Genomic DNA, 25,183 nt, shown 5'->3' on the forward strand with positions numbered 1-25,183 from the left:
TGAGTATCTCACCCCGGGGGCCTCAGTATCATCGTGACCTTCTCTAGTACATTCTGTCAGATGTCTGTAACGAGCTCAGGCCAACAGGACGTCCTGTGGGAACCGTCCCCACAGCCTCAATGCTGTTATCAGCTCGAGACTTCAGTGTCGTTACTGGTTCCAGACAATCACAAGGTTGTCTGAGTTTCACACACTCTCATAGTTCATGTATAGTTCTGTGAAAATACAGTTTGCACTTTTCCATAGCAACAGCTTGATTTGTGTTTCGGTCATTATTATTCACCATCAACAACAGACCACACATCCACCATCATGCAATCTCTCCAGCGTGTCCTGGGTCGGCCCCGGGGCCTCCAGCACAGATGTGTATATACTGCTGCACAGCTGTTTTAGGGGGTTTATGTTTTTCTGGAGGTGTGGTCCTTGATCAGCTGCAAAACAGCCTGTTTCAGTTTAAGCTTTGTTTTTAATAAATGCTTGAAAAAACGTTTTGTCTCCCTCCATTTCTTCTTGTTGAGATCCAACCATGAAAAATATCATTTTTTGCCATTTGTAGGTGGTCTTAAACCTTTGATGGGGACGTTTAAAGGTGGGATGAAGATCAGCGGTGCAGAAGAAATCTCATCATTCTGTCTCACACTGGCTCCAAACCTTCCCTAAGTGTCAGAGCGTGTTCAGATTGAATGAGTGAAAAGGTCGCAGCACGAGATTCACACGTTTGTCACAATCAGAACAAAAATGTAAAAGCTGTTTGCAGTGACCCGTCCCATTAAGGGACAACTGGAACCAGTTACAATGAAATTAACCAAGGAAAACTTTACTGAGGAGAAACATTAGTAGAAAAGATAAAGTCTGATAACACAGCACAGCTGACCTCTTATCATCAACCAGGCTTATCAGGAGCTACAGGAACACTTGTTGTATGTTGGAGCAGCAGTTTATCGGCAGCTGACAGGAAGAGGCTGGATAAAGTCATCAGGAAGGCCAGCTCTGTGCTGGGATGCACCCTGGACCCAGTGCAGGTGCTGGGAGACAGGAGGACTCTGGCCAAAATAACATCTCTGATGGACAGAGTCTCCCAACATTTACATGCATGTAGATGTTGCTGCAGAGCTGCTGCAGAGACAGACTGCTGCGTCCTCGATGCATGAAGGAGCGTTTCTGCAGCTCCTTCCTCCCTGCAGCTGCCAGACTGCACAATCAGAACTGCTCCCAACAAACAGATGTTTACATCAGTGCTGTAACTTTCACTATTTTATCAACCGATTCACACGACAACCAGGTCGGCCTCTTATCTGTAGTTATTTAATGTAATAACAGTGCAGTACTCTGGTAACTGCTGTCCTTGATGTAAAAATGTAAAAGAAATGTGCATGTTTGTGTGCTGTTTGTTTGTGTGTGTGTCTCTGGCTGCTGTTACAACCAGATTTCCCCTTGTGGCACAATTAAAGGATTATTCTGTTCTAAGTGCAAATTTAACAGCAAAATCAAAACGCAGCAGCAATGGAATATATTTTATTGCAGCCATGAAAAAGCGTGTCAACTGCAGAACAATGCATGTTATCATTCCCCCCCAGCATAATTCAAAATAAAAAAAGCATTTGCACTCTCTGTTGCTGACATATGAAATTTGAATAAAACATAAAAACATGCTTTCAGCTTCATGGATTATGATGAGTCCGTCCTATGAAAGTCCTCCTGGGCACGTCCAGGTTCAAAAAGCATCCTTTGATTTTAGCTCAGACCTCACAGGACCGTCACTCAAACTGACCCACAGGAAGGAGAAAAGAAGAGCAGAGGACGAATACCCGTCTCAGCCTGCAGCACGATCACTGCAGTCGCTCGTTAGCAGCAGCCGAAGCAGCCTGACCCTGTTGGCGACCCTGAACATGCTGCCTGTCTCCCTCTTCTGGCAGTCAGATCTAAGTATCTTACCTGATACTTTGCGAGCCCCGTTTGTCGGCACCAGTCTTGCTCCCTCTGGCACATCTGTACCAATGCAGGAACGCTGCCCCTGAAAACTCCAGCATACAGCCAAATTACAACCTTTAAGGCCCTCGCTGCAGCTTTATTGGTCGGACATATTTGTAGTTTCTTTAAAATCAAGGCAGCAGCATAAAAACATGAGAAAAGAAAAGCGCGTGTACACTGAACAGCATCTGTAATAACACTGAGGCACTTTGATCTCAGCCCACTCCAGGAACAGCACATCTGCAACATGTTGACAGCTGAACCAATGAGAGCCCTTTCAGACTGGTCACAGATTAACATCAGTGGAAGACCGTGATATTCAGCAACAACAAACCCAGTTTGAACTTCTGATATTCTCCCACAGTCACAGCAGAAGTCCGCCATGACTGCAGCGTGGCACAAACTCTCGGTGCACAATCGGTACATGTGAGAACCAACCGTTGATATTGCGCAGCATGGAGCACAGCACGTATAAGCCCAGATAAAAGCAGAGCGCGGACTGAGAGTGCCTCTCTGTGAGCACTCGCTCGCTGCAGCTACGAATCAAAGTAAAGACAAACGTAAAAATGGAAACAGGCTCTTCTGGGGAAAGGTTCACGGCCCTCCCCTACTCCTCCTCTTCCTCGTCATCATCCTCATCGTGGCAGTGGGTAATCTCCTGCGGGGCCTGAGGAAAGAAATGCGGCGGCTGGATCTCACTGATGGATCGGGTCAGCTGGTGTCTTTTGCACTCGATCTCCTTAAAGTCGACGTCGTGGCGGTCTCTTGTGGCCAGCGGCGACTCCATGTCCATGATGTTGACGTGTGTGTGTTCCACTGTGGATTCATGAGGCATCTGGGAGGGACACGGTTCAGTGAGTGACAGAAATCAAGAATCACTTTCTCGTCTCTAACAACGACCCCCATGGGGTGTGGGTGGGCACGGGGGGGTCTTTATACTCGACATAAATGGTTGCCTAAGTATTAAATGTCTAACGTACTGAACTGAACCCACCGATAGACCTTCGTGTGAATCTGAAACTCCTGAGAGCTTTTCGACTCACTGCATTCACAACTACGGGTGTAGGTTTCTCACCAGCACGTGTGCAGCTCTGAACAGGTAGCTGAAGGGGTAGTAGAGCAGGTTGATGAAGGAGGCAGCGTACAGGTCAGCGTAGCGCATCACCTGGGAGGCGAACAGAGTCTGCCGGGATCCGCTCCGAAACAGACTTCCCATCATGCCGTAACACATGTCCATGTCATGAGTCACTTTCTGAAAAGGTCACAAACATGCACAGTCACGTCAGACTCGCTGGTGCTGCAGAGTCAAAGGTCCCAGCTGCTGTTAGCATCAAACCAGTAGGATACGCAGTTCCTCATCCCAGCATTATGGAGCAGGTGGTGTGATGCCCAAGACAACACCAGTTGGTAACAGTACAGTAATATGTTGGTTACTCTATGATAACCTCCTGCTTATTCTATTGGCTGCTCTCTTTAGAGTTCACCACAGGAGAGCATCCTCCTCTGCGTACGTCCATACCAGCTCAACCCCTCAGCCTGTCCCTCTCATACTGGTTTCTAATCCTTCCCATCTGGATCACTTCTAATAAAAATCGAAGCATATTCAGCTCTGCAGCTCGTCCTCCTGTCTTTCAGTGATGTCTAGTTTGGAGACCAAACCTATTGTGATTGGTCACTTAAGTTATGTATATACAGTAGCTTGCAAAAGTATTGGGCCCCTTGAACTTTCCCACATTTTGTCACATTACAGCCACAAACATGAATCAATGTTGTTGGAATTCCAGGTGAAAGACCAACACAAAGTGGTGCACACGTGAGAAGTGGAACGAGAATCATACATGACTCCAAACATGTTTTACAAATAAATAACTGCAAAGTGGGGTGTGCGTAATTATTCAGCCCCCTGAGTCGATACTTTGTAGAACCAGCTTTTGCTGCAGTTCCAGCTGCCAGTCTTTTAGGGTCTGTCTCTACCAGCTGTGCACATCTACAGACTGAAATCTTTGCCCATTCTTCTTTGCAGAACAGCTGCACAGCTGCTCTGTGACGGCCTCAGAGGTTGTCTAAGAGAACATTGGGAGCAACAACACCATGAAGCCCAAAGAACACAGCAGACAGGTCAGGGATAAAGTTATTTAAATTTAACGCAGGCTTAGGCTACACAAAGATTTCCCAAGCCTTGAACATCCCACGGAGCACTGTTCAAGCCATCATTCAGAAATGGAAGGAGCATGGCACAACTGTAAACCTACCAAGACAAGGCCGTCCACCTAAACTCACAGGCCGAACAAGCAGAGCGCTGATCAGAAATGCAGCCAAGAGGCCCATGGTGACTCTGGACGAGCTGCAGAGATCTACAGCTCAGGTGGGGGAATCTGTCCATAGGACAACTATTAGTCGTGCACTGCACAAAGTTGGCCTTTATGGAAGAGTGGCAAGAAGAAAGCCATTGTTAACAGAAAACCATAAGAAGTCCCGTTTGCAGTTTGCCACAAGCCATGTGGGGACACAGCAAACATGTGGAAGAAGCTGCTCTGGTCAGATGAGACCAAAATGCAAAACGCTATGTGTGGAAAACTAACACTGCACATCACTCTGAACCATCCCCACTGTCAGATATGGTGGTGGCAGCATCATGCTCTGGGGGGGCTTCTCTTCAGCAGGGACAGGGAAGCTGGTCAGAGTTGATGGGGAGATGGATGGAGCCAAATACAGGGCAGTCTTGGAAGTAAACCTCTTGGAGTCTGCAAAAGACTTGAGAGTGGGGCGGAGCTTCAGCTTCCAGCAGGATAATGACCCTAAACATGAAGCCAGGGCAACAATGGGATGGTTTAAAACAAAACACATCCATGTGTTAGACTGGCCCAGTCAAAGTCCAGATCTAAATCCAATCGAGAATCTGTGGCAAGATCTGAAAACTGCTGTTCACAAACGCTGTCCATCTAATCTGACTGAGCTGGAGCTGTTTCAAAGAAGAATGGGCAAAGATTCAGTCTGTAGATGTGCAAAGCTGGTAGAGACAGACCCTAAAAGACTGGCAGCTGGAACTGCAGCAAAAGCTGGTTCTACAGAGTATCGACTCAGAGCTGAATAATTACGCACACCCCACTTTGCAGTTATTTATTTGTAAAAGATGTTTGGAATCATGTCTGATTTTCGTTCCACTTCTCACGTGTGCACCACTTTGTGTTGGTCTTTCACGTGGAAGTCCAATAAAACTGATTCATGTTTGTGGCTGTAATGTGACAAAATGTGGGAAAGTTCAAGGGGGCCGAACACTTTTGCATCCACTGTATATACATGCATACATATAAACACTTCTCTCCCTCCCCCACCTCACAGTCCCTCTTCTTCTTGTTAAAGTCCTTTTAATGTGTCCTTCTCCAACTGCACTCTGCACCATAGTGCACAACTCAAGTGTGTTCCAACAGGAAAGTTGGCAAAACAAGGAAAAAACAGGATTCTTATGAAGGTAGAGCTATTCATGTATCACTAGCAACATCCCATAATACTTGCTGTCTTTGCACCTAAGAACATGGCTGCAGCAGAGCCTGCTCAGTGCTCTGCATACATACACAGGTTTAGTTTGACACCTGTTTCTGTGTCTGATTCACTAGATTGTAACTCCTGTCCGATTTTAAATCCTAGTTCAGGGGGCGTTCCACAGGAAAACTTTGATTGAGAACTGGGAAACTTTGTGGAACGCTGTATAGAGCCACACCTCCACTCCACAGTCGCATCACATCTTCAGGGCGAGCATGAATCTACAAAGGGTTCCCGTGCTGTGAAAGAGGTCATGCCTCGTGCCTGTGCCAAAAAAAGGTCACGTTTAAATGACCCTAAATGACACACACCACACACTGAGGAGACTGATTGTGGAACAGGTCCGGCCCATGGCCATCCCACTGACAGACCGCTTCAGTTCACCTGCCAGCCCAGACTACGATGCTCAACCGTAGCTACACACAGCGTGCTAAGCCAGGGAACATTGTGCTTTAAAGACCAGCAGGCCAGCTCTACTGAGTGATGCGCTTCCTCCACAGCATGCCGTCTTCCTTCTCTCACCCCAACCAATCACAGCAGATGGCCCCGCCCCTCCCTGAGCCTGGTTCTGCTGGAGGTTTCTTCCTGTTAAAAGGGAGTTTTTCCTTCCCACTGTCGCCAAAGTGCTGCTCACAGGGGGTCATATGATTGTTGGGTTTTTCTCTGTATGTGTTATTGTAGGGTCGACCTTACAACATAAAGCACCTTGAGGCGACTGTTGCTGTGAATGAGCCGAGACTGATGCCTCCGTCTGGTGGATTACAAATCCAGTGGGGAAGCGTACAGAGGGAAATTCTAACAATGCTGTCACTGTTCATACACTTCACTTTACTGGACATTAACTGTAGGTGCAAAAACCTTTATACCTGTGTTTCTGTAAACGCTGCATTTCTTTAACATGTCTTTAGAAAAAGAACCGACTTACATTTGATGCATTTGATAACAGAAGTGATGCTGTGCTGAGCCAGCCTCAGAGGAAGTTGTACCTTAATGCGTCTCTGCAGGGAGCTGATATCAGGCCTCTCGTTGCTGCTGCTGTCCATGTGCCTGAGGACAAGTCATTTGAAATGTAGTTTCCACAGCTGAAGGTTGAAGCTTCTGCACTGATCTTTCTGTTAACAGCTCGAAATGATTCCTGGTTAAAGGCAATATAATATATTTAGGTTTGTTACATCTGTGCTCGATACCTGCCCAACCTCCCAGGCTACCTACACTGGTTCTTATATTTAACTTTGCATTTTATGCTGTGCCGCTGCTACTACAAGACAATGCTGCTGGAGGCTTGTAGCCTCAGACTCACACTTTGTTCATCTGTCATCAATATACTTGTTTGCTGTGATCGGTGGTAAAACACTCAACATTTCTTTCTGTATTGCTGTAAATATCAGTGTTGCAGATATAACTCTGAGGCCACAACATGTTTTCTTGTTGTTTTTAAATTGCTTATCAGACAAAAGAAGAACCTTACTTGTAAAACTCTGCCAGAAAACAGTCCAGTGACTGAAGTTCTTCAAATAAGGCTAGAAAACAAAACAGTGTCAGTTTATTTCCTTCACAGAGTTATCAGTGAAATCTTTACTGTTCACACTTCCACAGACAGGTAACGTAGTACAGCTGAGCTATTCCACAGACCACACACCAACGATGGACACAGGCACTGAATCTACAGTTTGAAACATCAGAATACTTCATTCATCACGGCCTCATCGATGCTTCAAAGGCACGCGCACGACTGATGGGCTGAGGTGGTGCCGAGCTGCCTACTCAACATTTAACATGAATTAAATATTAACAGTAATTATTTTGTTTAAATGAACAAACTGTATAAAAGCTTGCACTCATACATACTTAGCACGGGAACTGTGATTATTTCTTTGTTGCAGCAACGCTCCTTGGAAATCAATCTTAAACTGTGGGAATGTTTCCGTGCACGGAGCCACATTTGGAAGCACAATGCATCTGTGGGCCGGACAGCAGACGAGTGTGTGAGCTGAACCCATGAACATACCAAATCTTTCCTGTCACAGTTTAAACCTCCGGTACCCGGGCGCTGAGGCGCCTGCTGCACCGGTCAGCTGGTATCTGATCTGCACAGAGCTGCAGTTCTGGCCTCGCTGCCTGTTTGCGCCGCTGTCGGCAACATGTACTTACTGAAACCTGAACATGTGCAGAACGTTATGTTCAGTGATGAGTTCAGTTCTGCCTACTGCAGCTGGATCGTAGGTTCAAAGGTGGAGAATGCTGGAGCGACTGCTGCAACATCAGGTGGCGGCAGCATCTCCCTCGCTGGAAACAGGTTTGTCGTGATTGGAGGCAATTTCAGTGCAGAGGGATGTGAAGAGAAGAGCCAGTGGCAAACCTACGTGTCCATAGTCTGGGACCAAACTGTCATCCCAGGTGACCACACCTCTGCCCCCGCACGCCCAGCAGTTCATCTGTACCTGCAGGAGGAACGGCCTGCCCACACTCCTGACCTTCACCCTCTGAACACTTGTTCATGCCAGAGTGACCAACGCACCGGGGAATGTGTGAATTTGAGACCCGGGTGCAGCTGAGCAGTTTGTTTCTACACAGTCTCATCTTTGACTCTACAAACACTTTGCAACATCGACCTCGGCAGGAACAAACTGGCTTTGCAACGGTGTCGGATTTAAACAAAAGAAAGAATCAAACACACAGTTCTCCGTCTGTGCTGCCTGTAGCCCACAGGATAAACATGCTTATTCTTATGTGCATGTGCACACGTGTGAGCCCAGACTCACAGCTCTTGTCAGTCCACACATGCAGCTCCTGGGCCAGCTCAGGTATCACCAGGAACGTCCTCCAACCCTGACGCTTCTTAGATTTGAGAATGTCGCCAAAAATGTGGTCTCCGATGTAGACGATGTCCTTTCCTTTAGCGCCCAGCAGGTCACAGACGATGTCTGAAGAACCTGAGACACAAAAACAAGGACAGAAAAAACACTTCTTAAAATGACCATAATCAATCATTTCAAAACATTTCTCACCTGGAATGTGAATTATTTACAATTTGAGCCAAAAAAGGCGAAACGTTTGCAGATGGTTACAGAGCATCAGAGGGATCGGTCAGAAGGAGGGTACAAAAATGTTCACAGCACTGGATGCATGATGGAAACCAGCGAGGACAGCCATCGAACCACAGCGACAGAACCTGACTCTACAACAAAGCATCGGTCTGATTAAACTGAGCTGTTGTAAGCGCAAGCTTTCCAGGAACAACCATCAGCTTCAGGTTTGGAGCTGTGACTCGGTTCACACATGTTTGCACATCACCTCTGTTTGTTTCAGAGACGAACCTCTTACATCATGCAGTGAGAGTCACGGATTAAGGAACGAGCCCTTTACTCAAAAACAGGTCAGGACTGTAAATACGACAAAGTCCTGACTGATCAGAACATCTAAACATCAGATCCTGTCCAACATCAGCACAGCTCTGTTTTTGAAATTTACCTCCAGAGTAAACGATGCCGTGCTGAAGAGGTCCAGTGTACGTGCCGATCTTCAGCCGTCCTGTGCTCTGAAAGAAAGACAACACGTCACATAAGCAGCATTTACTAACTTATCTTTTGTGCAAATGAAAGTTCCTGCTCTCGCTCAGTATCAGCGGGCAGCCAGCGAACATCATCTGTGGGTTAAGCTCAGTATCACAGGTACTTTGAAGAATTTCCCCTGACATGAGAACCCAAAGCTCACAGAGGAAGCCCAGGCCAAACCACATCTCTCATGTCTTCACAGGCCTGGTGCTGAGTGAGCTGCAGGTCATCAGCCACATTTCAGCGGCTGGTGTAACTGTGTGGGAGGAAGCGTACACTCGGGCTCTAACTGCAGCACCGTCACAGGAACGGTCGTGTGGTGAAGATGCATCGAGCGTGTGACAGCACAGGACGTTACTTTGGAAACGGCACTCGTCATCATGCTAGTCGTATCAAAGACACGGCAACAACGCAGCCGGCTACACTCGAGTACACTCACAGTGTCGACTTGTCGTAGCACCGTTCCTTCCCCGAAGAAGACGGGCTTACGGGCATCTACCAGGATCAGGTCGAAGTAGGACTGCCAGGGCTGGTGGGGCGTGCCCGGCTGCAAGGCCATCCACACACACAATAACACATCAGTCTGAGCGTGTAGGTCAAATGTGTACGTAAGCTTTAATCATCCGTGTTACCTTCGGACCATGAGGGAGGTCAAACAGGTAGCTCATAATTTTCTGTAAGACAAGAGTTTTTTCATCAATCATGTTTGAAATTTTCCATTTTCACACCACAATGACGACCCTCCCCCCTCCCTCCCTCTCTTCCTCCCTCCCTCCCTCCCTCTCTTCCTCCCTCCCTCTCTTCCTCTCTCCCTCCCTTCCTCTCTCCCTCCCTCCCTCTCTTCCTCCCTCCCTGGATAGATCAAAGCTGAAGGGAGAACTTGGTAAATGACAGAAGAGGGAAACAGTGTCAAAGACTGTGGGGATCTAAAGACCACAGCAGCTTCAACAGCTGTGAAGCTGAAGATGTTTGGCTCTGCGGTCAAACTGATGAACCGGAGAAGAAGGTCCTTAGACGAGAAGGTGACTCCAAAAATCACTTTAACAAAACAAATCCTCTGCAGAGGTGGGAGAACCTGCTGGAAGCATCTTAGCAGTGCTTCATGTATTAGGCACAGCCTACAAGGCTTCTTCCCTCAGCCTGCTGGGAGTCAAACTGCACTGAAAGCTCTGAAAGGGACAAAAAGCTTCTCCAGTTTAGTGACAAACACCAACACTGGTAAACATCCTGCAGGGAAACTGGTGGTGGCAGCATCTCCATGGCAGCAGCAGCGAGCGTGCTCAGAGTTGAAAACATTTTCAGCGTCACTCTGAGGTTCTAATTACAGAGAAAGCAGACACTCATGTTTGTTTACGATGAGCATCCAGGTCGAAGCCGCCTCATAGTCAGGCTGCAGTACATCGAATGACCAGCAGGTGTCAGTGCTTCAGCGGGAGCTTCCTCACAGTTACTGGAGACAAAGCTAATCCCAGGAAGTGTCTGGTTAGACACCCTGTTTCTAAGGTTTTCGGGCTGAATACAATTCTTGTGGTTTAACTAATTGGTGTTTGTCATCCAGCATCGATTTCTCTGTAGTAGAGATTTTTCTACTAATCTCCGAGATTAAAAGGTTGGAGATAAGCCTGACCTATAGTTAAACTGTAAAGGAAAAAAGACTAGTTTAATAGTTAATAAATGATGCACTAATTCGATGATGTTGTTCATGCAGCCGTCAGACTTCTTCATTCTGAGGTTTTCTACAGAAGAAGATGAAAACAGCTGTTTATTGTTGTGAGCTTTACCTGTGTGTACTTATAATCACTGTTGGTGACCAAAAACACTTTGGAGACTTCATTCATGCGACTCAGGAGCAGAGGAAGCTTCGGCTACAAACACATCAAAAACTGAATCATTAAAATCATTTCATTTATACATTTCTCAACAATATGTGTCACCACCACCACAGCTTCACTCTGTAGAATCGGAGCTGCTCCACTTACGTCCTTCACCACGTACTTCTCCAGGTTTTCAACGGTTTTTTCTTTCAAGGAGCCCTGTGACAGTAAATCAGGTTACTGAGGACATTCATGGACCAAGCAGGGACTGAAGGACGTGGAACTAGGACACAGGAGTCTCTACCTTGAAGTGAACCCAGTCCACAGCATCTCGGACATCCTGGAACATGCTCTTGTAGGACATGAAGAGGTCCCCGTCTTTGAATCCAGTCTCACAGCTACAGGGACACATTATGTTTACAGCGTTTCCATGTTTCTCAAAGAATACTATGATGATGAAACACTACAGCAATATCAGTCATTAACAGATCATCATCAGAGGAGCGGCTGCCCCTCGCTGCCTGAATCACTCAGCCTACAGTACCTGGAGTATCTGGAGCAGTTATTGAAGAAATCCACCAGGCAGGCAAAGAGGTAGGTTTCTGAGGAAAGGGAGAGTGAGTCTGCACCCGTTCATTGGAAAAACAAACCAAAACCAGCAGAAACACAGCAGTCATTGTTCACTTTCTGCAGGATACCTGGGCACGGGTCACAGGCAGCAACCCAGGCAAAGCCCCCTGCTCTAGTTCTCCCTGCCGTCAAAGGCAGCCGGGAGCTGTAATCACTCCAGTGTGGCTCAGGTCTGCCCTGGGGCCTCCTCCCAGGCGGACACGCCCTAATGACCTCACTCCGGAGACATTCAGGATAAATACCTGCATCTCTACTCTGAGCTGTCCTGAGCGACGAGCTCTGGGCTTGGAGTTTATGAACTGCCTGAGTCATGAGCTGAAATCCTGCACACAACCCGAGTCTGCTGCAGGAAAAAAGCCCAGCTAACAAGTAGTCGTGGCGAGGGCGGTGAGTGGTGCACTGGTGCGAGGGCGGTGACACCAGCAAAGACCAAACTCACTCACATACTGTTTAATAATGTTCCTCACAGCCGTATTTAGAACTCGTATTAGTTGTTTCACGTCTACAGTTTTCTATAAATTAACACGACCATCCCCCTTTCTTTGGCTGAGTGTGTGAGGGAGCTGTGGATGTGGGCGTCCTGTTCAAAGTAATATCTGCCTGTAACCAGTCAACAGCCTGTAGCCTCGTTTCTTCCCTGCAACAAAGCTCAGTGTGGTTAAACTAATGGAGTGTTGGATGCTGACGGACGCACGTGCTCGGCATCTGCAATCACGCTCGACAGCATAAACAGCCGTCTGTCTGTGGTGGTGTTTGTGTGGCGCTGCGAGCTGCAGTGTTTGTAACAGCAACCGTGTGAGTTAATCAAACTGTCATCGGGTCTGGTGTCGTTACACACTGAGCAGAGTCTGATGTGGAACAAGAGGCTGATAAAGATGGACAAACAAAAGGGCAAAGTAAACGTGAGAGACAGAAATGAAATCACATTTACTGACGTGTGAGCGGCTGCACCATCTCAAACAAAGCCGTCGCCAACGGTCGCTGTTGCTGACACTAGTGCAGGAGGAGCAGCAGCAGTCCCAACAGGAGTCAGAGACAGACAAAGGTGTAAACAACACGACAGATGGAGAGGAGGCCGCTCTAAACATCAACTCTGCTTCTTAACACAAGCGAAGATCCTACCCTCCCATCCAGCCACCGCTCACTCTCACTCATGTCAGCATCAAAGGTACACTCAGCCAACGCTACTGAACATCTTTCTTTGCATACAGAGAAAGAACTGCAAATCCCATCAGCAGCTCTGCATACGTTTGGGTTTGACTCACGCGTCATAGACTGGATCAAGCAGTGTACAGCTGATCTTCAGTCTGCAGGGTTGATTCCTGAGGTCACTTGTGACAGTAAACGCCCTTGTCCTTGCACTAACATTATGCACAAGTGTAACAAACTGTTTTTGCTTTGCTTTTATTTGTTTTTGAATCATTACATAAACATTTACTGCAATTAATTTATTGGGGTATTTATAAAAATCTGCATGTACTGAAAGCTTTAAAACCGACCTTTTTATTTAGGTTGTTAAAGATGCAAGAATTTGTTTTTGTGTGAACTGGACCTGAGGTGATTCTGAGGATCACAAACATGTGAGCACATGATGCAGTACATCGAATGACCAGCAGGTGTCAGTGCTCCAGCGCGAGCTTCCTCACACTATCACTATGATGAGTCTTTAGATTTAAAAAAAAGATTTGCCATATAAGCTAAAATTAAACAGCAATCATTGGATATAAATTGAAACTTTGGATTATAATATTTTAGACAAAGCAATGATTGTTCATGAGAAAATATTCTAAAGAAAAAAAAAGATTAGAAATGGAGTGACACCAAAAAAATCCACTTAATGAAATCACTTCCTGAGCACCATCAGAAAACTCCAGATTTCCGTTGTGGTTGCTTCTCTTTGGATTAGACGATCTACTGATATTGCTAAATATATTTGCTCAATCCAGCATGTCAACGGGATTTTGTTTGTGCCTAAGAAGCTGACACCATAGACGGTCATACCTCTACTCTTCTCCACACAAGCCCGACACGCGTTATATTTTCGACACTGCCTCTGACAGACTGACAACAGATGCTCCCTGTGGTTAAAACAGGCAGTCCCATCTTTAGCATGGAGCGCCAACGTGCTACCACCGATGAACCCGACCTACAGAGTCCCCATTAATGCTGCCAATGCAAACCCAGCTCTCACCACAGCTGTATGTAAATGGTATACAACAGCTGGCTGACAGCTGGCCCACAGTTAAAGGCCTTTCCCAGGTTGATAAAGCACATGTAGTCTTTCTGCAGACATGCATGTTTTGTTGTTTATTCTGTACTTGCTCCCTCTGGGCGATGTGCTCCATAAACATAATGTGTCCTTCCACATCTTTGCTGATGATATTCAGATCTACCTCCCTCTGAGGTTGAACTGCAATGTTTCTTTGCAGCCGCTACTCTCCTGCTTGTCTGACATTAAGACTTGGATGACTCTTAACTTCTTACACCTTAATGAAAGCAAAACTGAAGTCATTGTGTTTGGGCTTCCTAAAGATCCCAACTTCTCTCTTGACTTTTTGGGACCCCTAACCTCCGATTGCACTTCTTCCATTAAGAGTCTTGGTGTTATTTTTGACAATGCTTTTAAACTTGATAAACAAATCAGCTCTGTAGTTAAGGGATCTTTTTATCATTTGCGGATTTTAGCCAAAGTCAAGTCTTACCTTTGCAGGAACGATCTAGAAAGAGTGGTCCATGCTTTTATTACTTCACGGCTAGACTACTGCAATTCCCTCTATGCTGGCCTAGATCGTTCCTGTCTACATCGCCTTCAACTGGTGCAGAACGCTGCTGCTCGCCTGTTGACCGGTTCAAAAAAAAGAGAACACATCACTCCGGTTCTCTGCTCTCTCCACTGGCTCCCAGTTGCCTTTAGGATTGATTTTAAAATCTTATTGCTGGCTTTTAAGGTTTTAAATGGCACTGCACCTTCTTACCTGTCAGAACTCCTTAGTACTTATCGCCCCAGGAGATCTTTGAGGTCAGCCGACCTGATGCTTTTAGATGTTCCCAGGTATAAATTAAAGACAAAGGGAGAGAGGGCGTTTGCTGTGGCTGCACCCAGACTGTGGAACAGTTTACCTCCTCACGTCAGACTCTCCAAAAGCCTAGAAACTTTTAAAACCGCTCTTAAAACTCACCTCTTTTCATTGGCTTTTAGAAAGGTTTAATTTATTTGTTTTATATATTTTTATTTTATTTTTATCAGCGAGGTGTTATTACGAAATTGTGTTCTATTGTATTTTTATCTGTATTTACTGTACAGCACTTTGGTCAGCCTTGGTTGTTTTTAAATGTGCTCTATAAATAAACTTGACTTGACTTGACTTTTATTATATCCTTTTTGTACAGACTGCATCAGGCTCAGGTTTGAATTTTAAGATCAGAAAACTTCCAGAGTTGCTTTGCTTACTTACCGGGGAGGTTAAAGAGAGTGTTGAGGATATAGAAGCGGTCTGTGTCTCCACGCTGGATGAATTTGTTCGGGTACATCTCTCTGATGTCAGGTCTGAGCAGAAATAGTAACCAAGAAGTAGCAAATATAAATACAAGCATACAAACCTCACAACATTATCATCTCCCTCTGCAGCGGTCCAAACTCTACACTGAAACCAGCATGCTTGTTAACATGATGCGAGTGTGGCACACAGCATGGGAAGATGTCAGGAATACAGGGATGAGTCCAAGAAGTCAGTCACAGGTAGAAAACTGCTGGCAGATTAAATCCAGTGTGCTCAGTTCTTCGGTCTGTAGCTCACCCAGATGTGCAGCTCATGAGCCAGACACACAGATAAACCAGTGTAGCGGCGTTTTAGCCACAATTAAGCTGCTAAAGAACTGAATGGCTTCTGGGTGCTTTAGCTCAGCAGCACCATCATACTAGAATCTGTAATCAAACTCCTGCCTGCCTCAGCTGTACTTGGAAGATGTCCACAGCACCTGTATTTGAGTTTTGACCTTCAGCACAGAAAAATTCATTGGTTGCTGAAGTAGAGAAATATTGACCTGATCCACAATCACGTCCTCGAAAGCACAACGACAACGTCAACAATCCCCCCAACAGGCTTAACCAGTGAACGTACTGGTGAACACCAGCGAAAGGTTTCGTGCTCTGAAGAAACACCGGCATGCAGCACTTCCTCTGAGCGGCGCTTGACAGGACAGTCAAGTTTCAACAGTTTTTATCACCTAAGCTGAATTTAAAGACACAGGTTTGTATAATTGCCCAGTTTAAAGCAAAGTGGGAGTAATGGACCTTACCCCTTCAAGAAGTTGAACCCATGCACACACACCAGAATGTTTCCATAGGCATCAACTTTGAGCAGGTTCCCATACATTGTGTCGAACACCAGACCTCTGTGAAGCACGGAAATAGGTGAAAACATAAACACTTGACATTCACCATTCGGTGCAATGGTGAAGTGAAATAATAAAGCTGGGATCTGTGAACCTACCTGGTGGGGAAGGAGGGATCGTAGACAAAGTTCAGCAGCTCCTGTGGATATCCAATGGATACCAGGCGCTCCACTGTCAAGTCGAAGCCCAGGGACTCATATTCAGGAGATTTATACACTAAAAAAGCAGAGAGACAAGCTCAGGTTCACAACAATCCTTCCAGTAACGGATGTCATTGTTTCCACCATGGAAAGAGTCTTATTCATGTCTTTGGTATCTTGCTACAGCGGTCCAAACAAAACCAAACTGTGTCTTCTATCGTTTAAACAACAAGCTAGCAAGGTCTTCTTCTGCATCGCGGTCATATCTCCCACGAGCACACTGCATGCTTGATGCCCATAAATTCAAACAAACACATTTGTGCTTTGGCAACGTTTTTAGGGATCATATTTATTTAAACTCTACATAAAACGTAGCGGTTCCTGTGGCTGGGTGGGGGTGGATATTTCCACTTAATATTCTGTTATTATTTTATAATGTGAATTCTAAAAGTTAACTTCACAGACTGATATACAGAAAATGCAAAAAAAGGAACATTTCAGGTTCCTACCGTCATAGGTTTTGTCTAAATATTTAAATAATCACGTAATTAAGGTAGACGTAGATGATGGCATTATCTAGGAAGTTCCTTCAGCTCGGTGCTTTAAATCAGTCGTGTTCTCTGACAGCAGATTTAGGTGCAGGGAGGGCTTTTGTTTACAGCTGATAACATTCTGTAATATTCTTCTGACGATAGGCGATATATTCACGCAGGCCACTTTCTGATGGGCGGGGCAACGTGATCATGCACGGACTGTTTAGAACACAGAAGAAGTCCAAACATGGAGGAACTAGCTGCCAAAAAATACAAAGTCGCCAATTTGGGAATTCTTTGACTTTAAACTGGATGAAAGAGAGAAACCTGAGGATGAAACCAAAGCGGTGCAGACGCACGGTGCCAGCAAAGGACTCGAGCACGGCTGACTTGCACGAGCATGTACGTGTCCACCATCCTGCTGTGCTCAGCTTACCGCAGCTAATACTGTGACTCACGCGGCTAAAACATGCTCGTTTTTCTGTCAAAGAATTTCTACGTTTTGTTTGGAGGGAATATCTGACCTTCTTTTCTTGTTTGTTTCAGTATTAATATAGCTATAATACAGCGTTTTTAAGATCACTGGAAGAGACATTTTGATTTTTAACTTTTTGTTTAATTTTGTATTTGTTTGTTGGGTCGAGTGTGTCAGACAGATAAACACAGAAGAAGCCAGTTTCTCTTTGATTCTCTCCCACCATCGTTGATGGTCGACATATTTGTCCAAACAGTTTGGGATACCACCGCTGCACACATATATGTGGAGTTAAGGAGGATGACCTAAAATAAATAAGTGGAATTTACATTAAAGAAAAGACTCACTCACCTGCAAGAGTGTAATCCATATCAAAACCAAAACACTTGATCTTTTCCATGGCCAGGCTTCGATTAACAAACACTCTGAAACAGGAGAATCGTTCGGTCAGCGACTGCACGGCAGATGAAAGTGTAATGAAATCTAAAACTCAAATGAAACAACACTACTTACTTTTCCCACAACACACACCCAGACCACAGTAAACAGTCAACAAATCAGTCTGCAAGGACAGAAACTACAGAACAGTGCAAAGTCTTAATGCACGATGCAGGCCGAGCTTCAGTCCCTCAGATAAAACTCACGCTTGTTATTACCATCAGCTGGAAAAGGCTGATGATGTCACCTTGCTGGGCAGGTAATGTGATGCAGGACTTTCAAATTAACATCATACGTGTATCTACCACAAATCTGAGATGAGTTTGAATCTCAGTGACCTCGGCCTCAAGGTCAGGGGTCAGAAAAATGTCATCAGACTATTTCTTATATAAAAACTTTTATACTCTACTCGAGCATTTAAAGCACTTTATACTGCAAGCCTCACTCACCCATTCAATTATTTCTTCTATGCCCAACTACTTTCTAATGAAAACATCCCTTACTGCCAATCGTACTACACAAAGTCATTATGCAACGAACAATTACACGAGAGAAAAGTCTCCGTTTTGACTTTCAACTGCAGAAATTTCTGCCCCTCTGTTTTTACGAAATCAGTTAAAAAAAACAAACCAAAAAAACCTGGACAGTCTGAGCAGTGAGCTAGCGTGGTGGCTGTAGCTCAGGTAGTACTAACTGGACGGTTGGTGGTTCATTTCCCATCTGTGCCAGTCTGCATGCCAAATATCCTTGGGCAAGATAATAACCCGGCTTTCCGATGCATCCATAGGAGAATGAATGTTAGCCAGAAAGCAGTCACATAGAAAGAGCACAGAAAACGTTCCTGGGTAAATGAGGCAGGTTGTGTTCGAGTGCTCAGAGTAGAAAAGCGTTATAAGAACCAGTCCATTAACAAGAACCAGTCCATTAACTGGTTCTTACAGTTTAAGTCCAAAGAGTCGTGCTGACTGTTTTCTGTCTTTGTCACAGCTGCTTTTTCTTTATCATGTAGACAAACTGGTAAATATGTAACTTCTCTACACTGACAGTAGGGGGAGTTTCCCACGATGTAAAAATGAAGCTATGTGGCCATTAGACTGATGGCCCATCACAGAATGGAATCCCAGCGGTTATAAGAATTAGGGCAGGACCCCCCAGAGTCTACACACAGGTGGTGCAGATAAAGATGGAGGCTTGAATGAGCCTGAGTAACATGGGAGAGGCGGAAACGGGACGGAGTTGGTTGCATGAAGGCATCTGCAAGGGAGAATGACGGGTAAGCAGTGAACATGCAGAGTAGAGGCTGACTGGCCTGAAGAAGGCGAGCAGGAAGATGATTGGACCAGCGATGTCAGCGATGAGCTTTACAGTGTGAGAAGTGGAAGTAATGTAAAGCTCAGATTAGTCACCAAATACCCAAACAGCAGACAAATGTGTGAGCTCATATCGTCCTCACTGAACTGATAATGTGACCTGAGCTAAAGCAGAAATCCAGATGTACCAGATCCAGTGTTTCCAGTTGATTTTTGCCATTTGCAGTTTGTTGGTAACACTGTTACCAGAATGTTCTAACACCAACATGTTGTATAAAGGCAACATATGACTTTAGCACATGGAAGCCACTCATATCACACAGGCTGGCTTCAGCTAACCAGCCACAAACTGCAGTTTAATAGATGAGCCAGTGGGAGCTCACAACAGAGAACCAAACTCATGCACATTGCCATCAACTATTTTCAACAATCCCAAATGAAATCTTGGATTTTTCTACTTGCGGAACGTGAAAATTGGATGTTTCAGGTATTATCCAAGCAGGAATGGGAAAAATCTGAAAGACTTGACAACATTTTCCATGAAGCAGCATCCAAATCCAAATAAATGTGTATACGGAAAGAATAAAAGACGTACAGATTAAAGGATGGAGATTCAAACCCAACGTCAAAAGTTTGGGGAAATTGAAAACATAAAGAGAAAACAGAATGCAATAACATGCAAATCTACTGAAATAAAACTACTGAACCCACAATTTATTAGTGCGCATGTAGATTCAAGTTAAAAGTGCTTAAGCAGGGCACCAGTTTAGCTCAGTTGGATGAACATGCCGCATGGCTGAGCGCGGCCGGCTTCGAATTCGACCTGCGGCCCTTTGCCTCATGTCTTCCTCAGTCTTAACTTTCTCTGTCCAATAAAGCCAAAACAAATCTTTAAAAAAAGCACAGATGAAGGGCCGTACCAATGTGTGACTGGATTCTACTTGTAGTAGAAAGTGCTTTAAGTGATTAAGTGACACCTGAAGAAGATGTCTACTTCGAAGATGATGTCTACTGAAGAAGATGTCTACTTCGATAAGTGCTTTAAGTGATTTATTGAAGTAGACATCTTCTTCAGGTGTTGCATATTTAGACATGACAATGCTAAATTGCAAAGTACAGCTATACCAGCACGGCAGCAGAAAGTACAGAACTGGCCTCTCTGCAGTCGAGACGTTTCATCTGCTAAAAACATTTGGCACACTGCGAAATAACGACAGAAGACAATTTTGGAACTGACAATAACCTGTAATTTTGGATTTTAGTTCATCTGATGTATAATAATGGAATAAAAGGATAAAAGGGCAGATGGAGAAAGAAGAGAAATGCAAATCCAAGAACCCACAATGAGAGCTGCTCTCTTCACAGTGAGAAATCCCAATCATTAATATTATGGAGCTCCATGAGCTGAGAGCTTCATGGAAGGTCAAACCACATCACAGACATCACAACTCAAAAGTAACGTCGTCACCATTCACAGTTTCAGTAACAATAGGACGGCATACCTCATTGCAGGATGGTTTTGAGCCAGATCCTTTGGAAAGCTTTGTAATAGAAAATACACGCAGTATTACCACAGAAGTGCTAATATTACCACTCCTGCTGCTCTCTGACTGCAGACAGTCTTTTTATCTCTTAACAAAAGTAATTAGATCTGCCTTCATTACCTACTATTCGTTTAAAATTATGAACATACAAGAAACAGGCACAGCTGACATTTTAATACAGTTCTGAATACATCTGAGTAGCAATATAACAAAGCCCGGGTCTGTGGCTTTATAAGTGACACATCTGAGACGAGTCAGTGTGTTGTTTGGTTAGAATGAATGAGAAGAAACAGTCTTATTTCATTTTGGTTGCTTGTTCTTATCCTTCGGTCATGCCAGAGTGATATCACAGGTTGAGCTTTGACTAAATGATAACGTGGAAAACAAGAGCTGATTAAGGACTTTCCTTTGAACTTGTACGTTTTCCATCCGAGTTCCTGCCTGGCTGAGAGCGCCTCAACAAAACCGACACCAACTCTAGCAAACCCCCGATGCTACAGCAGCTGTGCTAGGAGACAGAGACTCAGGATAATGACAAACTGATCAGACCGATATGCATGTTTTTAATCTGAGGTGACAGTAATTGAACTGTGAATCTACAGTAAGGTTAATAGTCCATATGTATAAGTTATAATTATGATTTTTAAAGGCCTTAAAAATCATAGTTATTATGCTCAACCATTATTTATTTGAATAATTAACCATAACTATTCAATTCAATGTTATTTATACAACAGTCGCCTCAAGGTGCTTTATATTGTAAGGTAGACCCTGCAGTAATACTGCCACTTTGATGCTTTGGATATTTAAAGAATGAGTCAAGAGAATTGCTGCAGCTGTAGATTTCTGTAAGACGTCCACTTCTGTTTCCCTTTTTTCCTCTTTTGCAAAGACTAGATCCTTCCTGTATTAGCTCACAGCTGACCGCAGCCAACAGGACGAGGCCTCTGTTACAGCACTGGTGTGTTTTTCTTCATGAACATGTCTGAATGGTATGCACTGGGTATGAATGACAGAGTAACGATTGGTAGGGCAGTGCACAACCTGAAGTCAGACAGAACCCCTTATTACAAGAGCCAGGCTGGCCCTGCTGTCGCCCTGCTGCTCTGTGCTCTCTGTTACAATCGGCTGATTTCAGTTCTTGTGCCAGAGGAAGAGAGCAGCGACACAGTGTGGATGTGACCATTACACAAAAGGACCCGAGAGCGACGGTGGCCCCAGCCCAGCGACCAGCCCTGAATTTGAACGGGAAACAAATGGATGAGGCTGCAACCTTCGTTTCTACTGTTCGTGTTTCTTATGTAGAATCACTGTGACGATCACTTTAAACTGTTGTTGGCTTTGTGTTCATGCCTTAGGTTCAAGGTTCAAGGTTCTTTATTATTTGTCACATGCATAGTTATACAAGTATAACACACAGTGAAATGTAGCCTGACACGCTCCTCGACATGTGCAAAAATTGGGGGGGGGTTTGTACTGTTCAGTGGTAATTATGTTACGTGTTTCGTGTCATTTTAGGGAGACAGTGTAATGGATTCATTTCTCCTGGGAGTAATTAAACAATGTGCTGCATTACGTTTTAGTGTTCTGCGTAATAAACCCAACACCGAGCACAACAAAGACGGGAAAGACCTCCAACGTGCACAAACATTTGACCACGCAGCATGCAACTCAAGTCTTTGATATGCTGCAGAAATGGCGGCGGCTCTCCAAGCAGAGCCAATAAGAACCCAATGAGAGAGCGTGATATTGATCAGGGAATCAGAATCACTAAACTCTAATGGATTCCCATCCAAGACACCGTACACTCGTAAAATTCACTTCATGCTGAAATTTAAATGTTGCCGTTTTATTTATGACAAGTGGAAAACTGTACATAAAGTACTCGTGTGTATTTTCTACCAACTTGCTTTAACTTCAGCTACAACTGCTTGAAGTTAACTATGTGCCATGTTTCTTTAAGCTGCTTAAATGTACGTCCATTTTTTTTTTGATCACATATCCAATCTGAAATACTGTACTGTGCAAAAGTCTTGAGCCGGTGCTAGTTTCGTTACGTTTTATTTCCAAGGAGCCCGACTTGATCATTTCTTAAATGTGATTTTGAACAACACTTTTCACCCATTTCACTCCATCCAGCATTCTCACAGGAACGTTTCAGCCAGTCAGCTAAAACTTAGTGTAACTTGACACTGTGTCCATCTTCAAAATATTTGAGGAAACTGGACAAAAGAAGAAGGGGCAGGTCTAAAACCCATGTGACCCGATGTGATGTCATTAAAGAATGATGACACTGCATCCTCCCAGTCCACAGCCTTCTGAGCAAACATGCAAGTACGAACTTGAATATTTGGGTACAGAGAAAAATGGCTAAAGTCATGACACAACAGAGTAAAAATAACAAAGTCAAAGGTCAGCAAAGCCAAACACAGGCGCCATCTTCTAAATCTGGTCTGTTGGTCTGCAGGCACTAAAGCTGCATGAAACACATAAAAAGGGCAGCAGCGTACTAACGACCCGATATCTCGATGCACGCTGCAATAGGTGTAGGCTGCCGGGGATTCCCATGATGCACTGGGTGTTTCTTCTTCACTCACTATGTATTAACAGACCTCTCTGCATTTAATCATATCTGTTATTAACCTCTGTCTCTCTTCCACAGCATGTCTTTATCCTGTCTTCCTTCTCTCACCCCAACCAATCACAACAGATGGCCCCGCCCCTCCCTGAGCCTGGTTCTGCCGGAGGTTTCTTCCTGTTCAAAGGGAGTTTTTCCTTCCCACTGTCGCCAAAGTGCTGCTCATAGGGGGTCATATGATTGTTGGGTTTCCTCTGTACGACTGTACGATATAAAGCTCCTTGAGGCGACTGTTGTTGTGATTTGGCGCTGTGTAAATAAAGTTGAATTGAATCAATGGCCATGAGTCCCATTCACAGAGAGTTGGGGACGGCTACAATCACAATATTGTAAGATGGTGACAGATGTACCCTCATGGAATGCAGAACTGGTCTTTGCAAAATACTTTTACATGTAGTCAAACTGTATTGAATTTATGTGTGGATGTCAGCACATTTTGTGAATAGTTTAAAACACTGTGTTCATGCTGTGGATTCTATATATACAAGAACTGGCCTGGGGTTGGGTGGCTGTAGTTCAGGAGGGGCAGCAGATCATCAACTAATCAGAAGGTTGGCGGCTAAAAACTGCAGCTGTTGCCAGAGGGTGGATTTTCTGCATTCATAACTCGCAAGTGATCAACATCCCCAGCATCGCTGGTTGGAATACTGGTTACAGTTGTGTAATATATGCTCCACAAACAAATGTGTGCAACTTTAGAGCACTCACAAACAATCTTAAAATTCACACATACATTCAGCACAGTCCCAAAACACTGGACAATGAGGTAAAAGCAGACCTGCACAGAACAACACACAGCATCCTGTAGCAGAGTGATGCTGACAGAACACAACAAAGACGGCCAGGATCAGGAGAACAGCTCGGGAACGAAGCCCGGAAAGCTGAAAGCATGCAGGTGCTCACTCCAACGTGGACTTCCAAGCTTGTTACAACTGCACACATTCTCCATGCAAACTATGCTAAAGGAGAGGCGGCTCAAGACTTTCACGCAGCACTGTGTAACTGCACATTTTATGAGCATCAGCGGACAGACTACCATCTACCTGTGGTGGGCTTCACGACGATACTTCTTCATGGCCACACCGTCCATGTTGGCTGGAAGAGCAGCGAAGTTCTGCAGACGGTCGCTCCACGAGGTCGTCATCTTTAACCGTTACTGACGTTTCTGTAAGAAAAGACACCGAATCGTTTAAACAGCCCAGCTGGCTCTTTGCGTCGCACCGAGAGCATTAACGAGGACGCTTCGGCGTCTCCCTGTTACACCCACGGCCCCTCACGTCCTTTAACGTCGTAACGCCTCAAATCTCACTTTTTGATGATGACCCACACCCTCTCACACAGCCCTTTTCCACTATCACCCACTCGGGTTTAGGGGCTTCCTCTGTTTATTAAGGCCATGTGGATTGGACTGTTAACGGCACATGCGTATTTTAAACACGAGCAGAAGGCAGGTTCCGGTAAAGTTCAGCTTCATCTTACAGAGTAAGTTCCGATGCTGCAGCTGACAGCACGGCGTGTAACCACACTCCGAGCGCCCACGCACTGAGAGCTCCAGCTGCCCTCGAACAAAGTCACAAGTCGCAACAACTTCACAGACCAGACGCTGTTAAGATAAAACGCAGTTTTACACTTTATGCAGAGAATGACAAACAACTCACCGTCGTTTCTAGTTTTAACTTGGTACAGTGTATGGCGCATGCGCAAATCTTTGCAGCTGCTTCCTGGTCTTCTCTGTTGTTATTGCAGTTTCCTTTTGCACCGAATGACTTCACCGCCCTCTCCTGGAGCTTCTGAATACTTGGCCCGTGTGCCCGCCTCGACACCTCCGTGGACAGAAATGTACACGCACAAAATCTGCCGTAAAATCCACAAACGACAATGTTTTTCTGCTTTTTTCATAAATCACTGAACCAACTTGAGCCCTTTTTAAAATGATCAAAGAAAATTACTTTCAGGATATTAAGCCTTGAAAAGCCTGCTTAAACATTTCTGCATTTTAAAAAACATTGTGGACATCTGCGTGGACATGACACCGTTAAATGAGTCAGTGTGTCGTGAAAGATCCTCCCCTCTGTAGACCAAACACTAGGCATGCTCACAGGTGCGCAGTATTTCTCCAAGCTCGATGCTAACACGGGCTTTTGGCAAATACCGCTGGCCAAAGAATCTGCTCTCCTCACCACATTTATTACGCCTTT

The 25,183-nt window shown here is 44.9% G+C and overlaps 1 protein-coding gene across 5 annotated transcripts; it reads right to left on the reverse strand.

The window, feature by feature from the left end:
• Positions 1 to 837: 837 nt before the first annotated feature.
• Positions 838 to 24,902, reverse strand: nt5c2a (5'-nucleotidase, cytosolic IIa). Of its 5 annotated transcripts, none has more exons than XM_085295918.1 (19): positions 24,465 to 24,600; positions 24,029 to 24,150; positions 20,306 to 20,344; positions 17,407 to 17,480; positions 16,006 to 16,123; positions 15,812 to 15,907; positions 14,968 to 15,059; positions 11,427 to 11,484; positions 11,187 to 11,280; positions 11,048 to 11,101; positions 10,850 to 10,933; positions 9,701 to 9,742; positions 9,508 to 9,615; positions 8,986 to 9,052; positions 8,277 to 8,447; positions 6,983 to 7,034; positions 6,501 to 6,561; positions 3,047 to 3,223; positions 838 to 2,806 (listed from the first exon to the last, which is right to left on the reverse strand). In XM_085295918.1, the coding sequence occupies exons 2-19, from the start codon at positions 24,127 to 24,129 to the stop codon at positions 2,579 to 2,581; spliced, it is 1,716 nt and encodes a 571-aa protein (XP_085152044.1). In that variant the 5' UTR covers positions 24,130 to 24,150; positions 24,465 to 24,600; the 3' UTR covers positions 838 to 2,578. The 5 variants fall into 5 exon arrangements, with proteins under 5 accessions (XP_085152044.1, XP_085152043.1, XP_085152047.1 ...); XM_085295917.1 differs by lacking the exon at positions 24,465 to 24,600 and adding an exon at positions 24,644 to 24,902 and having other exon boundaries at positions 839 to 2,806; XM_085295920.1 differs by lacking the exon at positions 20,306 to 20,344 and having other exon boundaries at positions 871 to 2,806; positions 24,465 to 24,598.
• Positions 24,903 to 25,183: the final 281 nt, after the last annotated feature.

This window comes from Mchenga conophoros, linkage group LG13 (genome assembly GCF_057382185.1).
Source record: "Mchenga conophoros isolate Kocher_MC1m ecotype Shallow Benthic linkage group LG13, M_conophoros_male_GT1.1, whole genome shotgun sequence".
In the NCBI taxonomy this organism is placed as follows: domain Eukaryota; kingdom Metazoa; phylum Chordata; class Actinopteri; order Cichliformes; family Cichlidae; genus Mchenga; species Mchenga conophoros.